A 14,534-nucleotide genomic window follows, 5' to 3' on the forward strand; every position below is an offset into this window, starting at 1 on the left:
AACGTATGTGTATTATAAATCGTTCGCGGCACCGGCCAACCATAAATCACCTTTAACCCCATAATTAACATACCGGCCAACCCTGCCCAAGGTAATTACTGCCAAAATTACCAATTTAGGTAGCGAATGCTTGTAAAGTCGAAATACAATAACTCGAAATAATACGATTAATAAGAAATAATACAGTCGAAGTCAAAGACATGTTTACACCCTTGCACCTTACTCCTTTTTAGGGTTCCGTACCCAAAGGGTAAAACGGGACCCTATTACTAAGACTTCGCTGTCCGTCCGTCCGTCCGTCCGTCCGTCCGTCCGTCCGTCCGTCCGTCCGTCCGTCCGTCCGTCTGTCTGTCACCAGGCTGTATCTCACGAACCGTGATAGCTAGACAGTTGAAATTTTCACAGATGATGTATTTCTGTTGCCGCTATAACAACAAATACTAAAAACAGAATAAAATAAAGATTTAAATGGGGCTCCCATACAACAAACGTGATTTTTGACTAAAGTTAAGCAACGTCGGGAGTGGTCAGTATCAGTACTTGGATGGATGACCGTTTTTTTTTGCTTTTTTTTTCGTTTTTTTTTGCATTATGGTACGGAACCCTTTGTGCGCGAGTACAACTCGCACTTGCCCGGTTTTAATAAGGCGAAAAGTGTAAACATATCTTTGACGTCGACACTGTCGCCGACTGTGTACCTACTGTAGGTACAATTAAGTTCGGCTTGAAACCTCTTAGCCTTCGGAGAGACGTTGTGTTTCCAAAAAAATGATTTTATATAACAATAGGATACAACCACTCTGGAAACAAAGGAACAAGCAGAACGACAAACAGTTAAACACATTACCTTCCTTCGCGTCGTACTATCGAAAAAAACCCGGACAAGTGCGAGTCGGACTCACTCACCGAGGGTTCCGTACTTTTTAGTATTTGTTGTTATAGCGGCAACAGAAATACATCATCTGTGAACATTTCAACTGTCTAGCTATCACGGTTCATGAGATACAGCCTGGTCAGAGACAGACAGACAAACGAACAGAGGAGTCTTAGTAATAGGGTAGCTACTTGTTGTCAGCAAGTGCTCATCTATTGCGGATTTGTTTACATGGCGATTTTCAACAGCTGCTTTGCCATAAAATCGTAATCATATGCTAAATATCGCCATGTAAACAAATTCGCAATAGCTGAGCACTTGCTGACAACAGGAACGTCTCACTGGATTGAGATACTTAAACCCGAAGTCCTCTCCACCGAGCGACACTATTATCCGCGGATCGTGAGAGAGGCGATTGAAATTAAAAAAACCGGTCTTGTGCGAGTCGAACTCGCGTCCCAAGGGTTCCGTACTGCACACATTTTCGAACGACCGAGCAAAGCGAAGTTTTTAAGTAGGTACATTCAACTGTTCACTCAATTGTTCCACACGCGGCTGGCTAGGGGCACGCCCCGGCTTTTCCGTGTTTTTTAACTGAGCCATAAGAGGATAGTTACGCAATATTTCTTTTAATTTTGTTCAAGTATTGTGTTAAGCATAGTGCCTACATTTTTTTTGCATTGGTTAGGCGTATCTCTGTTCTTTCAAGATAAAGAGGGCTATAACCGCAAAAATCGAAGTTCGCAAATTCCTGGCATTTCTCTCTGTCACTCTTATTACGGTTTCATTGGAGTAAAAGAGAAATCTCCGCAATTTGCGAACTTCGGTGTTCGCGGTAGACGCTCTGATATACGGCAGTTCAGCCTTCTCATTTAGCTACTCGTACTTAAACCAATTATTTGTTTTGTTTGAGCACTAACCTCCTACAGCTCATACTTCGACCTTACGTGGAGGCGCACCTCTCTCGGATGATTCAGGCCTTCGGCCCAACGCAGAGCTGGGCCTTCGACCTTCGCACTAGCTGTCCACACCACGATTCAAGTAAACAATTGCGGTTGTGGCCCTGATAGAGCTTATCCGCAATTCTTATTCTTAAGTCCGGCTCTCGCTTAATTGCAGACTTCTTATACGTTTTTCCAGTAATCTATAGGTATCGGGCCCAATCGCTTAACAAAAGATAGAACAAAATCGACGGTCTCGTTTGCAGGAAGCATGCACATGTCGGAGGCTCCGGGCCTTCAGGGCCTTCGACCTTCGGATTCAGACACTTGGTACTATAATTGTTCTAAGTTTGAGCACTAACCTCCCGCAACTCGGCCTTCGGCCGTGCGTTTCAAAAAGTCTCTAAGGGACGCTTCGGGCCTTCGGCCCTACGCGTAGCTCGGCCTTCGGCCTTCGCAAAAGCTGGACAGCAACACCACGTTTCACGTAAACCATTACGGCTGTGTCCCTAATACAGCCCAACCGCGTTTTTTTTTCTTAAGTCCGACTCACGCTTGACTGTAGAATTCTAATAGGTTTTCCTGTCATCTAGAGGTGCAGAACTATTGTGTATTTTTTTCAAAATTTTAGACCCAAAAGTATCGGAGTTAAGGGGGGGATGGTCATTTTTTGCCTATTTTCTTAAATAACTTCTAAACTATTTCATATAAAATTATAGAAAAAATATTTTTGAGATCCTCAAATTAGGTCCTTTTATTTAATATGTAACACGATATGGTTTGAAAAACTTTGTTTTTTAATTTTCTCATACTCCCCCTAAAAGTGCCCCCTATGCTTAAAATTCATTTGTTTTTATTACATGTCCGTCTTTGGGTCACAGACTTCCATATGTGTACCAAATTTCAACTTCATTGGTCCAGTAGTTTTTGAGCAAATAGGCTGTGACAGACGGACAGACAGACGCACGAGTGATCCTATAAGGGTTCCGTTTTTTCCTTTTGAGTTACGGAACCCTAAAAACACCCTAAAAATTTCAATAAAGGACGGGTACAAATTATTGTCTACTTGGGGACCAGTGATTCAAATGTTGAAACCAGGCTGATATTATATCTTCGGACCAGTGTACGGATACTGTGAGTGTTGCGTGTCGTGCCGTGGACAATAAACATTAAACTTTAACGGATAGCTGCAATTTCTTTGTCTACCCCGAACATACACTTATAAATTCGGGTAGTTTAGTGTTGTTTTATTTATATCTCCGTTCATAGTCTAATAAAACATGGTCTTCTCTTCCCAGAGTGACACAAGCCTACGTCTACGTCACAATAACATTGCCATTTTATATAGCGCTATCGCATATTATCATATAGCGCTGTCGCACGATGACGTAGGCTTGTGTCAGTCACCGTCTCCGTTGACATTTGCTGGGACGTCAGTCTTTCCGTGACCACAGCTGGTGCACCTCAGCTGAAACGTGGTCGATTGTAAATAGACGCGTTTTACCTACCAATAAAACGCATATTAATTTACTTACCTTATTCGAAGCTTATTAATTGAGATAGGCACGTCGTTTCCCGCCATTGTATTGCTATCTCTTTCTAACTTATGGCTATATTTCGCTCTTTTTCCCCCCACCATTGGTGGACTACCACCTGGCAGTGGGGATGAGTTTCTACTTAAACGAAATTCCAGAATGGCTCTTCATTGGCTCGAAATTATTTAATGCCACCAGGCAGAGTTTACTCATAAGCTTCGAATAAGGTAAGTAAATTAATATGCGTTTTATTGGTAGGTAAAACGCGTCTATTAATTTGACTTGACCGTTGTTCGAAGCTTATTAATTGAGACCTGTTTGTTATCGCCTGGTGGTGGTGAAAAAGAGGACGCCAATGTGACCTTATAATGTGATGATAAATCGACAGGACAGAAATGTATAAAACCTTGGATTTAGTAATAAATCATTTATTGCCATTTCAAATGAGCAAACATTATTGTCATCATCACAGTTTATTAAGAATAAGTATATTAGGTTACCTACTATTTAATTGGTTTAAATAAGTGTGATACAGAATCAACAGTAGAGGTTACAGGCATTACTTGACGCCTATAAAACCGACAGAATGTATTTTCTGAGCACCAATTACCACGCTCTAGAATGTCGTCTACAGGGAAATTATCCACCCAATGTTTTGATGCCACAGCAGAGCGAATGCTGCCTGGGGATGCTGTAATGCCTGCTTCCTTGAACAAGCTCTTTATCCAACCCGATATGATCGTTCGGGAAGCGCCTTTAACAGCACCTCTCAGTGTAACAAATAAATCATATATGTTGGCTAACTCACGCCTACGTTTTAACAAAGAAATAGTATGCTTCACCCAAAACACAGGATTTAAGTTTTGACAGTCAGGGTTCAGCAATAATTTCCATCCAGACTGCCTATAATCAGCGCAGTCCGTCTTAGACCCAAATGACGGCCAAAAAACAATAGCGTTATCAGATTCAACAAAGTGCTGACAATCAATTTTTAACAATGTCCAATCATGGATTCGTCTGCCGGAGCAAAGAAGTAGTAGCATTGCAGTGTGCCTGGATGATTCGAAAGAACTTTCTAAATTAATTTTACATTTACTTAGATGGTCAAGAAGAATGTCTATATTCCAAATAGGTGGTTTTTGGCCGATAGGTTTCTGCAAAGCTATTGATTTAAGGACATGTTTAACAAGAATGTGTGAACTCAATAGGCCGGAATCCTCAGTATTACATAATGTTGACACTACTGATTTGTAAAGTAATATAGTTCTGTACGAAAGTTTATGTATCAAATGAAGATCAGATAAATACTTCGCTAAGTCTGAACCTGATGGCTTCTTATAGTCTACCTTATGACTAGTGGCCCAGAGGACCCACTTTTTCCACGCTATATCATAAGTTTTCCTGGTAGACGTACGCCAAGATTGTTCGAGCAATTTTAATTGATCCGAATTCCAGTCAGTTAGGTTCTTTGACCACCCCCACACTTCCACACTTCTAGGACCATGTCCTGAACTTTCGGTGGAGGCAATCCCGTCGTGACGTCGATCAGGAACTTTTCCAGGGACCGCAGAGTGAACGGGGCTGCTTGAGCGCGTGACCTGATGTCCGCTCTCCAATAAACGCGACTCCATCGTGGAACTACTAGCAGATACACGCCCGTTGCTTGGTTGAGATGGGCTAGCACTTTCGGGACCAGGTAAGGAGGCGGGAACACCCACGCCAGGTTGTAATTCCATACTTGTGAAAACGCGTCGTGAAATAATGCCGTCGGATCGTTCTGGTCCAGTGAGGCATAGTTCATTACTACATGCGCCCTGTGAGACGCGAACAGATCGATCTGGGGAACACCCCATTTTGAAAATACTTTTTCTGTGGCTCCCGGAAGCAGATGCCACTCCGGAGTCTGACGCAACCGTGACAGGTGATCTGCATGGCTGTTGTATTTGCCCGGTATGTGAACTAAGTTTAGATGGATGTGATACTGCTCTAGGATGCAAAATATCTGGAATGTTAATTCCAGGAGTGGATTCGATTTTGTTCCGCCCTGGTTGCGCAAGTAGGCTAGCACAGTTTTGTTGTCGCATTGCACAAGTACTGTAGAGTTGCTCAGGTACTGACAGTGACCTTCTAATACCCTTTGAACAGCTAGCATCTCTTTCTGATTGCAGTGCAACGTCTGCTCCGATTTTGTCCAAAATCCAGTCAGAGCTTGATCGTCCAACTGTGCACCCCAGGCCAGGTCTGACGCATCCGTTGTTAAGAAGTGGGACGGCGGAGGCAGGTGGATCGGTGAAGGCGTGCGACAATGGTGCAACCACCACATCAAGTCCGCTTTGACCCTGTCGGGGATGGCAAAAGTCTCGCTCAAAAATCGCGGCACAGAGTTCAGAAGGTTTAGCAGGGCTCGGTAGTTTAACCTTCCCCTTGGAACCGTAAAACTTGCGAAGTTCAAAAGTCCCACTAACCTCTCTAAAGTTTTCCGGTTGGTTCTCGCAGCGGAAAGCATTTGTTGAATTTTGCCAATCAAAATAGGGATCTTTTCGTCTGGAAGTCTTTTCTGGTTTCTCCAGGCATCCCACACGCCTAAGTATATCAGGGCTTTTTGGGGGGTCAATTGAGATTTTTGATAATTGATTAACCACCCTAGCGTTTCTAATTTCCTTACGACCACCTCGACATGCCTGGCGAGCATGTTCTTGTCTTGGTGGGCAATAAGGAAATCGTCGAGGTATACTATTATTCTTATATTCATGTCCCTTAGAACCTGTGCTATCCAATTGGTAAAAGTCGCAAAGGTCTTTGGCGCAGTACTGAGCCCGAACGGTAAACAGGTCATCTGCATGAACTCTTGGCCATAGATAAGGCGTAGAAATCGTCTGTGCGATGGGCTTATCGGCAGATGGAAGTACGCTTGGGACAAATCTATCTTGCATAGCCAGTCTTTCGGCTGAATGAAATTTGGCACGCGGTGCACGTTTATCAATCCAAAATTTTCGGCCATTACATACCGGTTTAAAGCCTTTAAATTGAAAATAGGCCGGGGCGAGCCGTCGCTTTTGGGCACTATAAACATCGTTGATATGAAGCTGGGAGACGGATCCACGACCTCTAGGACACCCTGTTCTTTCATCTGATTGATGATATGCGACATCTCGTCTGACTGTGGACATTTTAGGTTGTTGTCGAAACGGTTCGGATAAACCAGAGGTGGCTTTTGTAAGAAGGGTATGCGATACCCCTTTAACATCTGTAGCACGTGGTCCGGTGCGTTCATGTTCTCCCATATGCTGTAAAACTGTGCCAGCCGGCCTGCCCTGAACCTCATGTCAATATTTACCTCTCTTATTGTATCTGTACCCCGCGGGGGAAGCTCCTCGTTTTCGAGCAATTTTAGGCTGATTTTGTGGCTTTTGCTGTTGTCTTGATCGACGTCCGCGAAAGGAACCGCTGGGCCCAGCCTTAAATCCACTGTTATTATATCCTTGCGAAGGATAGCTATGATTGTAATTACCCCGCTGGGGCATATACGGCTGCGCGGCAGCATTTTCCTGGCATGCCTGGGCATTACATGTGAAAGTGTTGCTTGCATGTGCGTGATTGCAATAGCCCTGCGAGGGCGGTTTGTGAGGCGCTGTTCCCTGCGAGGGAACGCCTGTAGTGCCCTTAAACTCATCTGTTTGCGAAACAGTGGTCTTTTTTAGAGGCCAGAAACACTTACGAACTCCACCATGGTGCTCAATCTTGGCTGTGAATGCTTCGGCGTTAAACAGCGACGAACTAGATGGCGGTATCTTGCGTATGACCGCTTTAAGCAAAGGCTCTTTGATATGCTTCGTGATTCCATTTCGTCTCATGTTTATCACCTCGGCTCTGTGTCCGCAAACCAGTTGTAACATGTCTTCAGAGACTTTGAATAGGTCACCACCTAGCAGGACGCTACTTACCTTTTCACGAAAGCTTTCGTACGAAAACTCTCCACCAGATTTAGTATAGTGAAGTATTTCTGCCACTGCAGCGTGCAGAGCTTCTTGCTGTTTTATCAAACAAAACGTAAGGGCGCCATACGCTTTGTCAGAATGCACCAAATGTGGATATGTGTCATACTGTTTAACCTCTTCGTTAACCTCCAAATCAGTGTAGCCCGGAGACCTACTGTAGATTTTCTGAGTTTCGGAATAGCGAATGTCATTCCAGCCTTTATCATCGAAGCGTTGCACTTCACGCAAAAGTTTTATTTGCTCCTCCGTAGCGTCGGGTTTTGTTGGTTCCTTTAATTTGGTTCCGAGGCCCAAAACAAAAGGTTTAGATGGGCCCGGCTGAGATTCCGCCTCGGTATAAAGTTCTCGACTGACATTATCCGAAACCACAGAATATGCATCACAATCATCGACACGAGCGTAATAGTTATCAGGATTAACAAGTGCTCGCAGCTCGTTTACTTGTTTGGTTAATGTATGGAGCCTGCGATGGGATGTTTTTCGGCCCCCCCTTTTCTTGCTGCGATAACGGCACTTGCGTTTCAAATCTGACTTCGACGAATCTGAGGAACTGGAGCAGTCACTGTCACTACTGCTTGACTCGCTAGACACATGCTTACGCTTTGTTTTAGAGACATCTGGTTTGTCTTCAGGCTTTCCTTCTACATCATCCATTCTACAATAAAAATAGTCCGGTGGCCGGCTGCATGAAACAAACCTCATCAAAAAATAGAATATACCTACCCTGTAGAGGTACCTGACATTTAGTAGCTTCCAACGCACTTGGTCGGCCTAGGCTTAACCTGGCAGATTTTGTACAAATGGCAAAAACGTTGGACAAAAATTCATCAAAAAAAACCTCATCGAAAAATAGAATGAAACTTGTATGGTAGTATACCTGACCTTGAGGACAGTAAAAAAAAAGTGGTCGGCCTCACCTTAGCCTGGCAGTTTTTGCAGTCCGACCAGATTTATTGGGTCACGTGAGAGCTACAATTTACCTCATCGAAAAATAGAATGACACAAACGGATTATAATAGCTAAAATAAGCCTGTTGACGTATGTCTTGGTCGGCCTCACCTTAACCTGGCAGTTTTTGCAGTCCGACCAAATTTATAAAAAAATCATCAAAAATTTTTTATCGAAAAATCGTATGAAACTGGTATGGTACGATGGCTGCCTTTGAGGACAGTAAAAAAAAAGTGGTCGGCCAAATCCTGTGTTGGCAGGTTCCTGTGTCCGACCAATTTTGTGGTACCACGTGAGAGCTACAATTTTACCTCATCGAAAAATAGAATGAAACAAACGGATTATAATAGCTAAAATAAGCCTGTTGACGTATGTCTTGGTCGGCCTCACCTTAACCTGGCAGTTCTTGCAGTCCGACCAAATTTATACAAAAATCATCAAAATTTTTTTATCGCAAAATCGTATGAAACTTGTATGGTACGATGGCTGCCTTTGAGGACAGTAAAAAAAAAGTGGTCGGCCAAATCCTGTGTTGGCAGGTTCCTGTGTCCGACCAATTTTGTGGTACCACGTGAGAGCTACAATTTACCTCATCGAAAAATAGAATGAAACAAACGGATTATAATAGCTAAAATAAGCCTGTTGACGTATGTCTTGGTCGGCCTCACCTTAACCTGGCAGTTTTTGCAGTCCGACCAAATTTATAAAAAAAACATCAAAAATTTTTTATCGCAAAATCGTATGAAACTTGTATGGTACGATGGCTGCCTTTGAGGACAGTAAAAAAAAAGTGGTCGGCCAAATCCTGTGTTGGCAGGTTCCTGTGTCCGACCAATTTTGTGGTACTACGTGAGAGCTACAATTTACCTCATCGAAAAATAGAATGAAACAAACGGATTATAATAGCTAAAATAAGCCTGTTGACGTATGTCTTGGTCGGCCTCACCTTAACCTGGCAGTTCTTGCAGTCCGACCAAATTTATACAAAAATCATCAAAAAATTTTTATCGCAAAATCGTATGAAACTTGTATGGTACAATAGCTGCCTTTGAGGACAGTAAAAAAAAAGTGGTCGGCCAAATCCTGTGTTGGCAGGTTCCTGTGTCCGACCAATTTTGTGGTACCACGTGAGAGCTACAATTTACCTCATCGAAAAATAGAATGAAACAAACGGATTATAATAGCTAAAATAAGCCTGTTGACGTATGTCTTGGTCGGCCTCACCTTAGCCAGGCAGTTTTTGCAGTCCGACCACATTTATAAAGAATAATAATTTCTATATTGAAAATATGGTTTTTTCGCAGCTTGAACTTAACTTAATAATGCTAACTGAAAAAAGTCATAAGTAAATGAGTCCATGAATGTCTTAGGGGGCTTTAAATAAAAAGAAAACATTCAGTTCAAATTTTATTCATAAATCTATCTAATATCTAAATAACGTTTTCTAACTACTGACGTGGTTTCAGACTAACACTTACGTTGAGATGATGTCTTACAGATGTCAAAAATAAAAAGGTTTTCATCGATTTTTGACAAGTTTTGAATCGTATATCCTACTTTTCCACTACAGATAGAATGAGGAGGCATAACTGACATTTTATCACGCCAGGTGGCGCCTCCATAGTGGAGTTGCTGTCACTGTCAAATCACATAAATTGTAAACATTCTCCTTTTTTAACCGACTTCCAAATCCCAAAGGAGGAGGTTATCAATTCGGTTGTATGTTTTTTTTTCTCCACAATACTGCAATAGTGTGCGACAAATTGTGGAAATATACCTATAGGATCTCCCTTTTTTCCCAAGGACCCGATATGCATAAATCGGTGAGAAAAAGCTTTGAGTACCAAAAACTAAGGCAAATGACAAAGACCGTTTGTGTAGGCTGCATTTTAAGGAAGATAAATATTTTGAAAAGAGTAAATACACAGGTAAGCTAAGTTTTAACGAAGTAGTACATAATTTAGGGCATAATGGCTTGGCCACACATGCTGTATTCCATACGCTTCATGACTTTGTGTACCTATCTGATGGGCGGGCGTATATGAAACGCCTTCTTGTACATGCAGGTGATCCAGGTATACACCAAAGCTTAGTTTTCAATCGAACACTTGTAATATAAGAGGAAAAACTGCACGTGAGCCTTCTAAAATTTTAATAAACGGTAAAATACACAAGATAACCTCACATATATTAAGTGATTATCTTTGCATCAAATCAGCCTTTTTTCCATCAACTGTAGCATTTCTCCTTCGAAGCTCGGTTTGTAGAAAAGAAATTCCCACCTTTTACCAGTGGTAACTACTGGGAATAAAAATTCCCAGTAGGTACTACTAAACCGAGTTGGTGGTAACTACTAGGATTTTTTTTCCCAGTAGTTACCAGTGGTAAAAGGTGGGAAAATAATTCCCAGTAGTTACCACTGATAAGAACTTGGTGGTAACTAGTGGGAATAACCCTTTTATTGTTAATAATTACTGTTAATCATAATCATCTTCGGAGTCGAAGTCTGACGAACTTTCCCCAGACTCCGACTTATCTATTGTTATTTCTTCGACTCGCAAAGGCGTTATGTGTCCTTCAAACCATTTGATCTTATACATTTCATCCTGAAAGGCAGCTATCGTACCATACAAGTTTCATACGATTTTTTGATAAAAAAATTTTGATGTTTTTTTTATAAATTTGGTCGGACTGCAAAAACTGCCAGGTTAAGGTGAGGCCGACCAAGACATACGTCAACAGGCTTATTTTAACTATTATAATCCGTTTGTTTCATTCTATTTTTCGATGAGGTAAAATTGTAGCTCTCACGTGGTACCACAAAATTGGTCGGACACAGAAACCTGCCAACACAGGATTTGGCCGACCACTTTTTTTTTACTGTCCTCAAAGGCAGCCATCGTACCATACCAGTTTCATACGATTTTTCGATAACAAAATTTTGATGATTTTTTTATAAATTTGGTCGGACTGCAAAAACTGCCAGGTTAAGGTGAGGCCGACCAAGACATACGTCAACAGGCTTATTTTAGCTATTATAATCCGTTTGTTTCATTCTATTTTTCGATGAGGTAAATTGTAGCTCTCACGTGACCCAATAAATCTGGTCGGACTGCAAAAACTGCCAGGCTAAGGTGAGGCCGACCAATTTTTTTTTACTGTCCTCAAGGTCAGGTATCCTACCATACAAGTTTCATTCTATTTTTCGATGAGGTTTTTTTTGATGAATTTTTGTCCAACGTTTTTGCCATTTGTACAAAATCTGCCAGGTTAAGCCTAGGCCGACCAAGTGCGTTGGAAGCTACTAAATGTCAGGTACCTCTACAGGGTAGGTATATTCTATTTTTTGATGAGGTTTGTTTCATGCAGCCGGCCACCGGACTAAAACTACAATAAGTATCGAACGGCAAAAACCGTTTAAATAATTATTAATTTTCCAATAAAATTGAAGGGTAGATTCGAAACCCTTTGTGCAACAGTACTAGAAAAGAATGAATCGCTACTCGAAGATTACTTACGTGAGTATGTTGTCACAAATAACCTTTCACTATATTTGCTAGTACTGAAAAAGACTATAAATATTTAATCTTATTATGCTCGCACTTGGAACGAGCTATAGTTTTATAACGGATTTTATCAAAGTCGTACTTTTTGCTAGCACGACCTATCGCGGCGGGAAACGAGACGCCAATGACGAGCCATTCTGGAATTTCGTTTAAGTAGAAACTCATCCCCACTGCCAGGTGGTGGTCCACCAATGGTGGGGGGAAAAAGAGCGAAATATAGCCATAAGTTAGAAAGAGATAGCAATACAATGGCGGGAAACGACGTGCCTATCTCAATTAATAAGCTTCGAATAACGGTCAAGTCAAATTAATAACTAAATATTAGTTTATCTACTTAATAGCTAATTTCTTTGAAATACCCAGCAAGCTAATAAAAAATAATCGCGCAGAATTACACTGGACTGTCAAGTGGTTAAGTTGTCTTGTGAAAGCAGCTGTAAGCCTTTGTTCAAGGAACAATGGCTCTCTTGAGCCGTACTGTGGATTTTTTAGATTAAGCCAACTAGAGGATCAAGATGTATTTATTTTTATAAACTGAAATAAATGTCATATACTAAAGAAAAGCCCTATAACAGCAGATGTCGGATCTCTCTCGCTATATCGCAATCCCGTAAGGGATTCGTACCTAAAGGGGCCCACTGATTAACAGTCCGCCGGACGGTATCGGCCTGTCAGTTGTTCGGAACTGTCAAAATTTTGTTCTAACTGACAGGCCAATACCGTCCGGCGGACTGTTAATCAGTGGGCCCCTTTATAGTGGCGCAAGCACGTACCTACCTACTGCTCGCCATTAGAGTTGGCCAAAGACGCCTAGTCTTTCTAATCTATTCTTAGTCTATAACTAAGCGTAAAGAAAACGAATATTCGTGTACAATTGACGAAAAACAGATCTTACCATCTGTTTAGCAGTATTGTAAAATAAACACGACATTAGGTATACTACCTTTTCTTACAGGGTCGTTCACACTAGTACCTGACGTAATGCATGCTCCTTACCCTTTCCTCATTATTCGACCGTCGTATAAAACTCATACCTACTTATTCCTTTTATTATGATGGTTCTGAGTCATACACATTTTACTATATGGCTAACTTGATCGCGTTTTTCCTGAAGATATCACAAAGTTTAGAGCGAAAGCTAATTTCTATTCTGCTCCGGGCATGACATGGACACGGGCGTGACACATTTTTTCAATACCTACCTTAGAGACTCAAATAAATAAGACAAACGTGATATACTTACCTATACCTATGAACCCGGTTCGTTAACATAATTGTATTGTCCACAGAAGTGAACTTGCTATAAAATGTGTTTGACCCTTCTACGCCCTTTTTATTCATATTTTTACATAAAAAACAAATATTTTATTAACTGCTGTCAGTTTACAAGTTTAGCCCGGTTAACCTTTTCCAATTCTGGACGAGTTTAGGGGATACTGACCATTCACAACCAGGATTACCGGATGTGGATTCGCCGCTGGAAAGTACAAAAATCTATCTGAAAATATATTAAATACATTTTTATTTTTCCATATTCACTGCGGCCGCTGTCAGCTGTCGGTACCATGTCGGCTTAGCTTTTAAATCCAAGACTTAAACCACGAGTGTAGTTACGTCCGAGCAACGTTGAACTCTGGTCTTATGTGTTAAAGTACACTTTCCAATGTCCATTTGGGTATTAAACCGGATGAACAATAAATTCGTGTAAAAATAAGTTCATTTAATCGCAATTTGCGACGTGAATGTTTTTATGCGGCGACGCGCCAGCCTAAAGAGATATTTAAATAACTGAACTGATAAATTAAAATACTTGTATAGGAATATCAACTAAATTAACCAATAAATGCGTCAACTGGTGAGTTATAATCTTAGAACCACAGTTTGTGTTTCATACGAGTGCATTTGCATAAATCTGCAATTGAAATAATAGATCGGTACTGGATATATATGTAACTTAATATTAATTCGTATGCGACTATGTACAAACATAGGTAGGTACAGAAACAGCCTCTCAGCGTAAATATACCACCTTCAAATCTTCAAGAAAAGAGTGTACTCCCATTGTTCTAGTCGTTAAGGTTCATTTTGGAGCGAAGGTGTTAGAAAAAGTGTTTTCGTCATTTTTTTCTATCTAGCCAAGTTTAACCTTATAAAAAACGTACTGGTTGCCTGCCCTTGAAAATGTAGTAATTTCCGTATGAATATTTTCATGGCATTTCCCCTTGATTGAAACGAGTTAAAAATCTAATATTAACTACAATTTTGTGTTCGCAGGCCGGCAACACGCTTGTCAACGCAGGTGTCCATGGGCGTCTGTACTTGCTTGTCGTCAGGCGATTCGTCTGCTCGTTTGCTCGTATTTATGTACCTAATACATATATGTAGTTTATAAGTACGTAGGTATATTAGTTTGCTTTTAATTCATTGTTTTTTTTTCTCTCTCTGCACCAATTGTAAGTGTCTCTGTTTGTCCCTATGGTTGACTGGTAGAGAATGCCATTTGGCCTCCCATCGAGGGTAAAAACAAACAACCAACCCAATTTGAAATTCAGTTTATTATTAATAGTTTACTTTTCGTACTTAATCAATAATCATTCAGAAACCACACCCTCTATTGGTCCTTCCAAATCTCTCTTCACACTCGGCCACACTATAAATATACAACGTACTCA

At 41.2% G+C, this 14,534-nt stretch overlaps 1 protein-coding gene across 1 annotated transcript; it reads right to left on the reverse strand.

The window, feature by feature from the left end:
- Window positions 1-4,809: 4,809 nt before the first annotated feature.
- LOC134795207 (uncharacterized) lies at window positions 4,810-8,002 on the reverse strand. The gene is made up of 4 exons (XM_063767039.1): window positions 7,881-8,002; window positions 7,295-7,381; window positions 7,073-7,220; window positions 4,810-7,023 (listed from the first exon to the last, which is right to left on the reverse strand). Exons 1-4 carry the CDS (start codon window positions 8,000-8,002, stop codon window positions 4,810-4,812), a joined length of 2,571 nt encoding a protein of 856 aa, XP_063623109.1.
- Between the last annotated feature and the right edge of the window lie 6,532 nt (window positions 8,003-14,534).

Source organism: Cydia splendana, chromosome 11 (assembly GCF_910591565.1).
Source record: "Cydia splendana chromosome 11, ilCydSple1.2, whole genome shotgun sequence".
NCBI classification, from domain to species: domain Eukaryota; kingdom Metazoa; phylum Arthropoda; class Insecta; order Lepidoptera; family Tortricidae; genus Cydia; species Cydia splendana.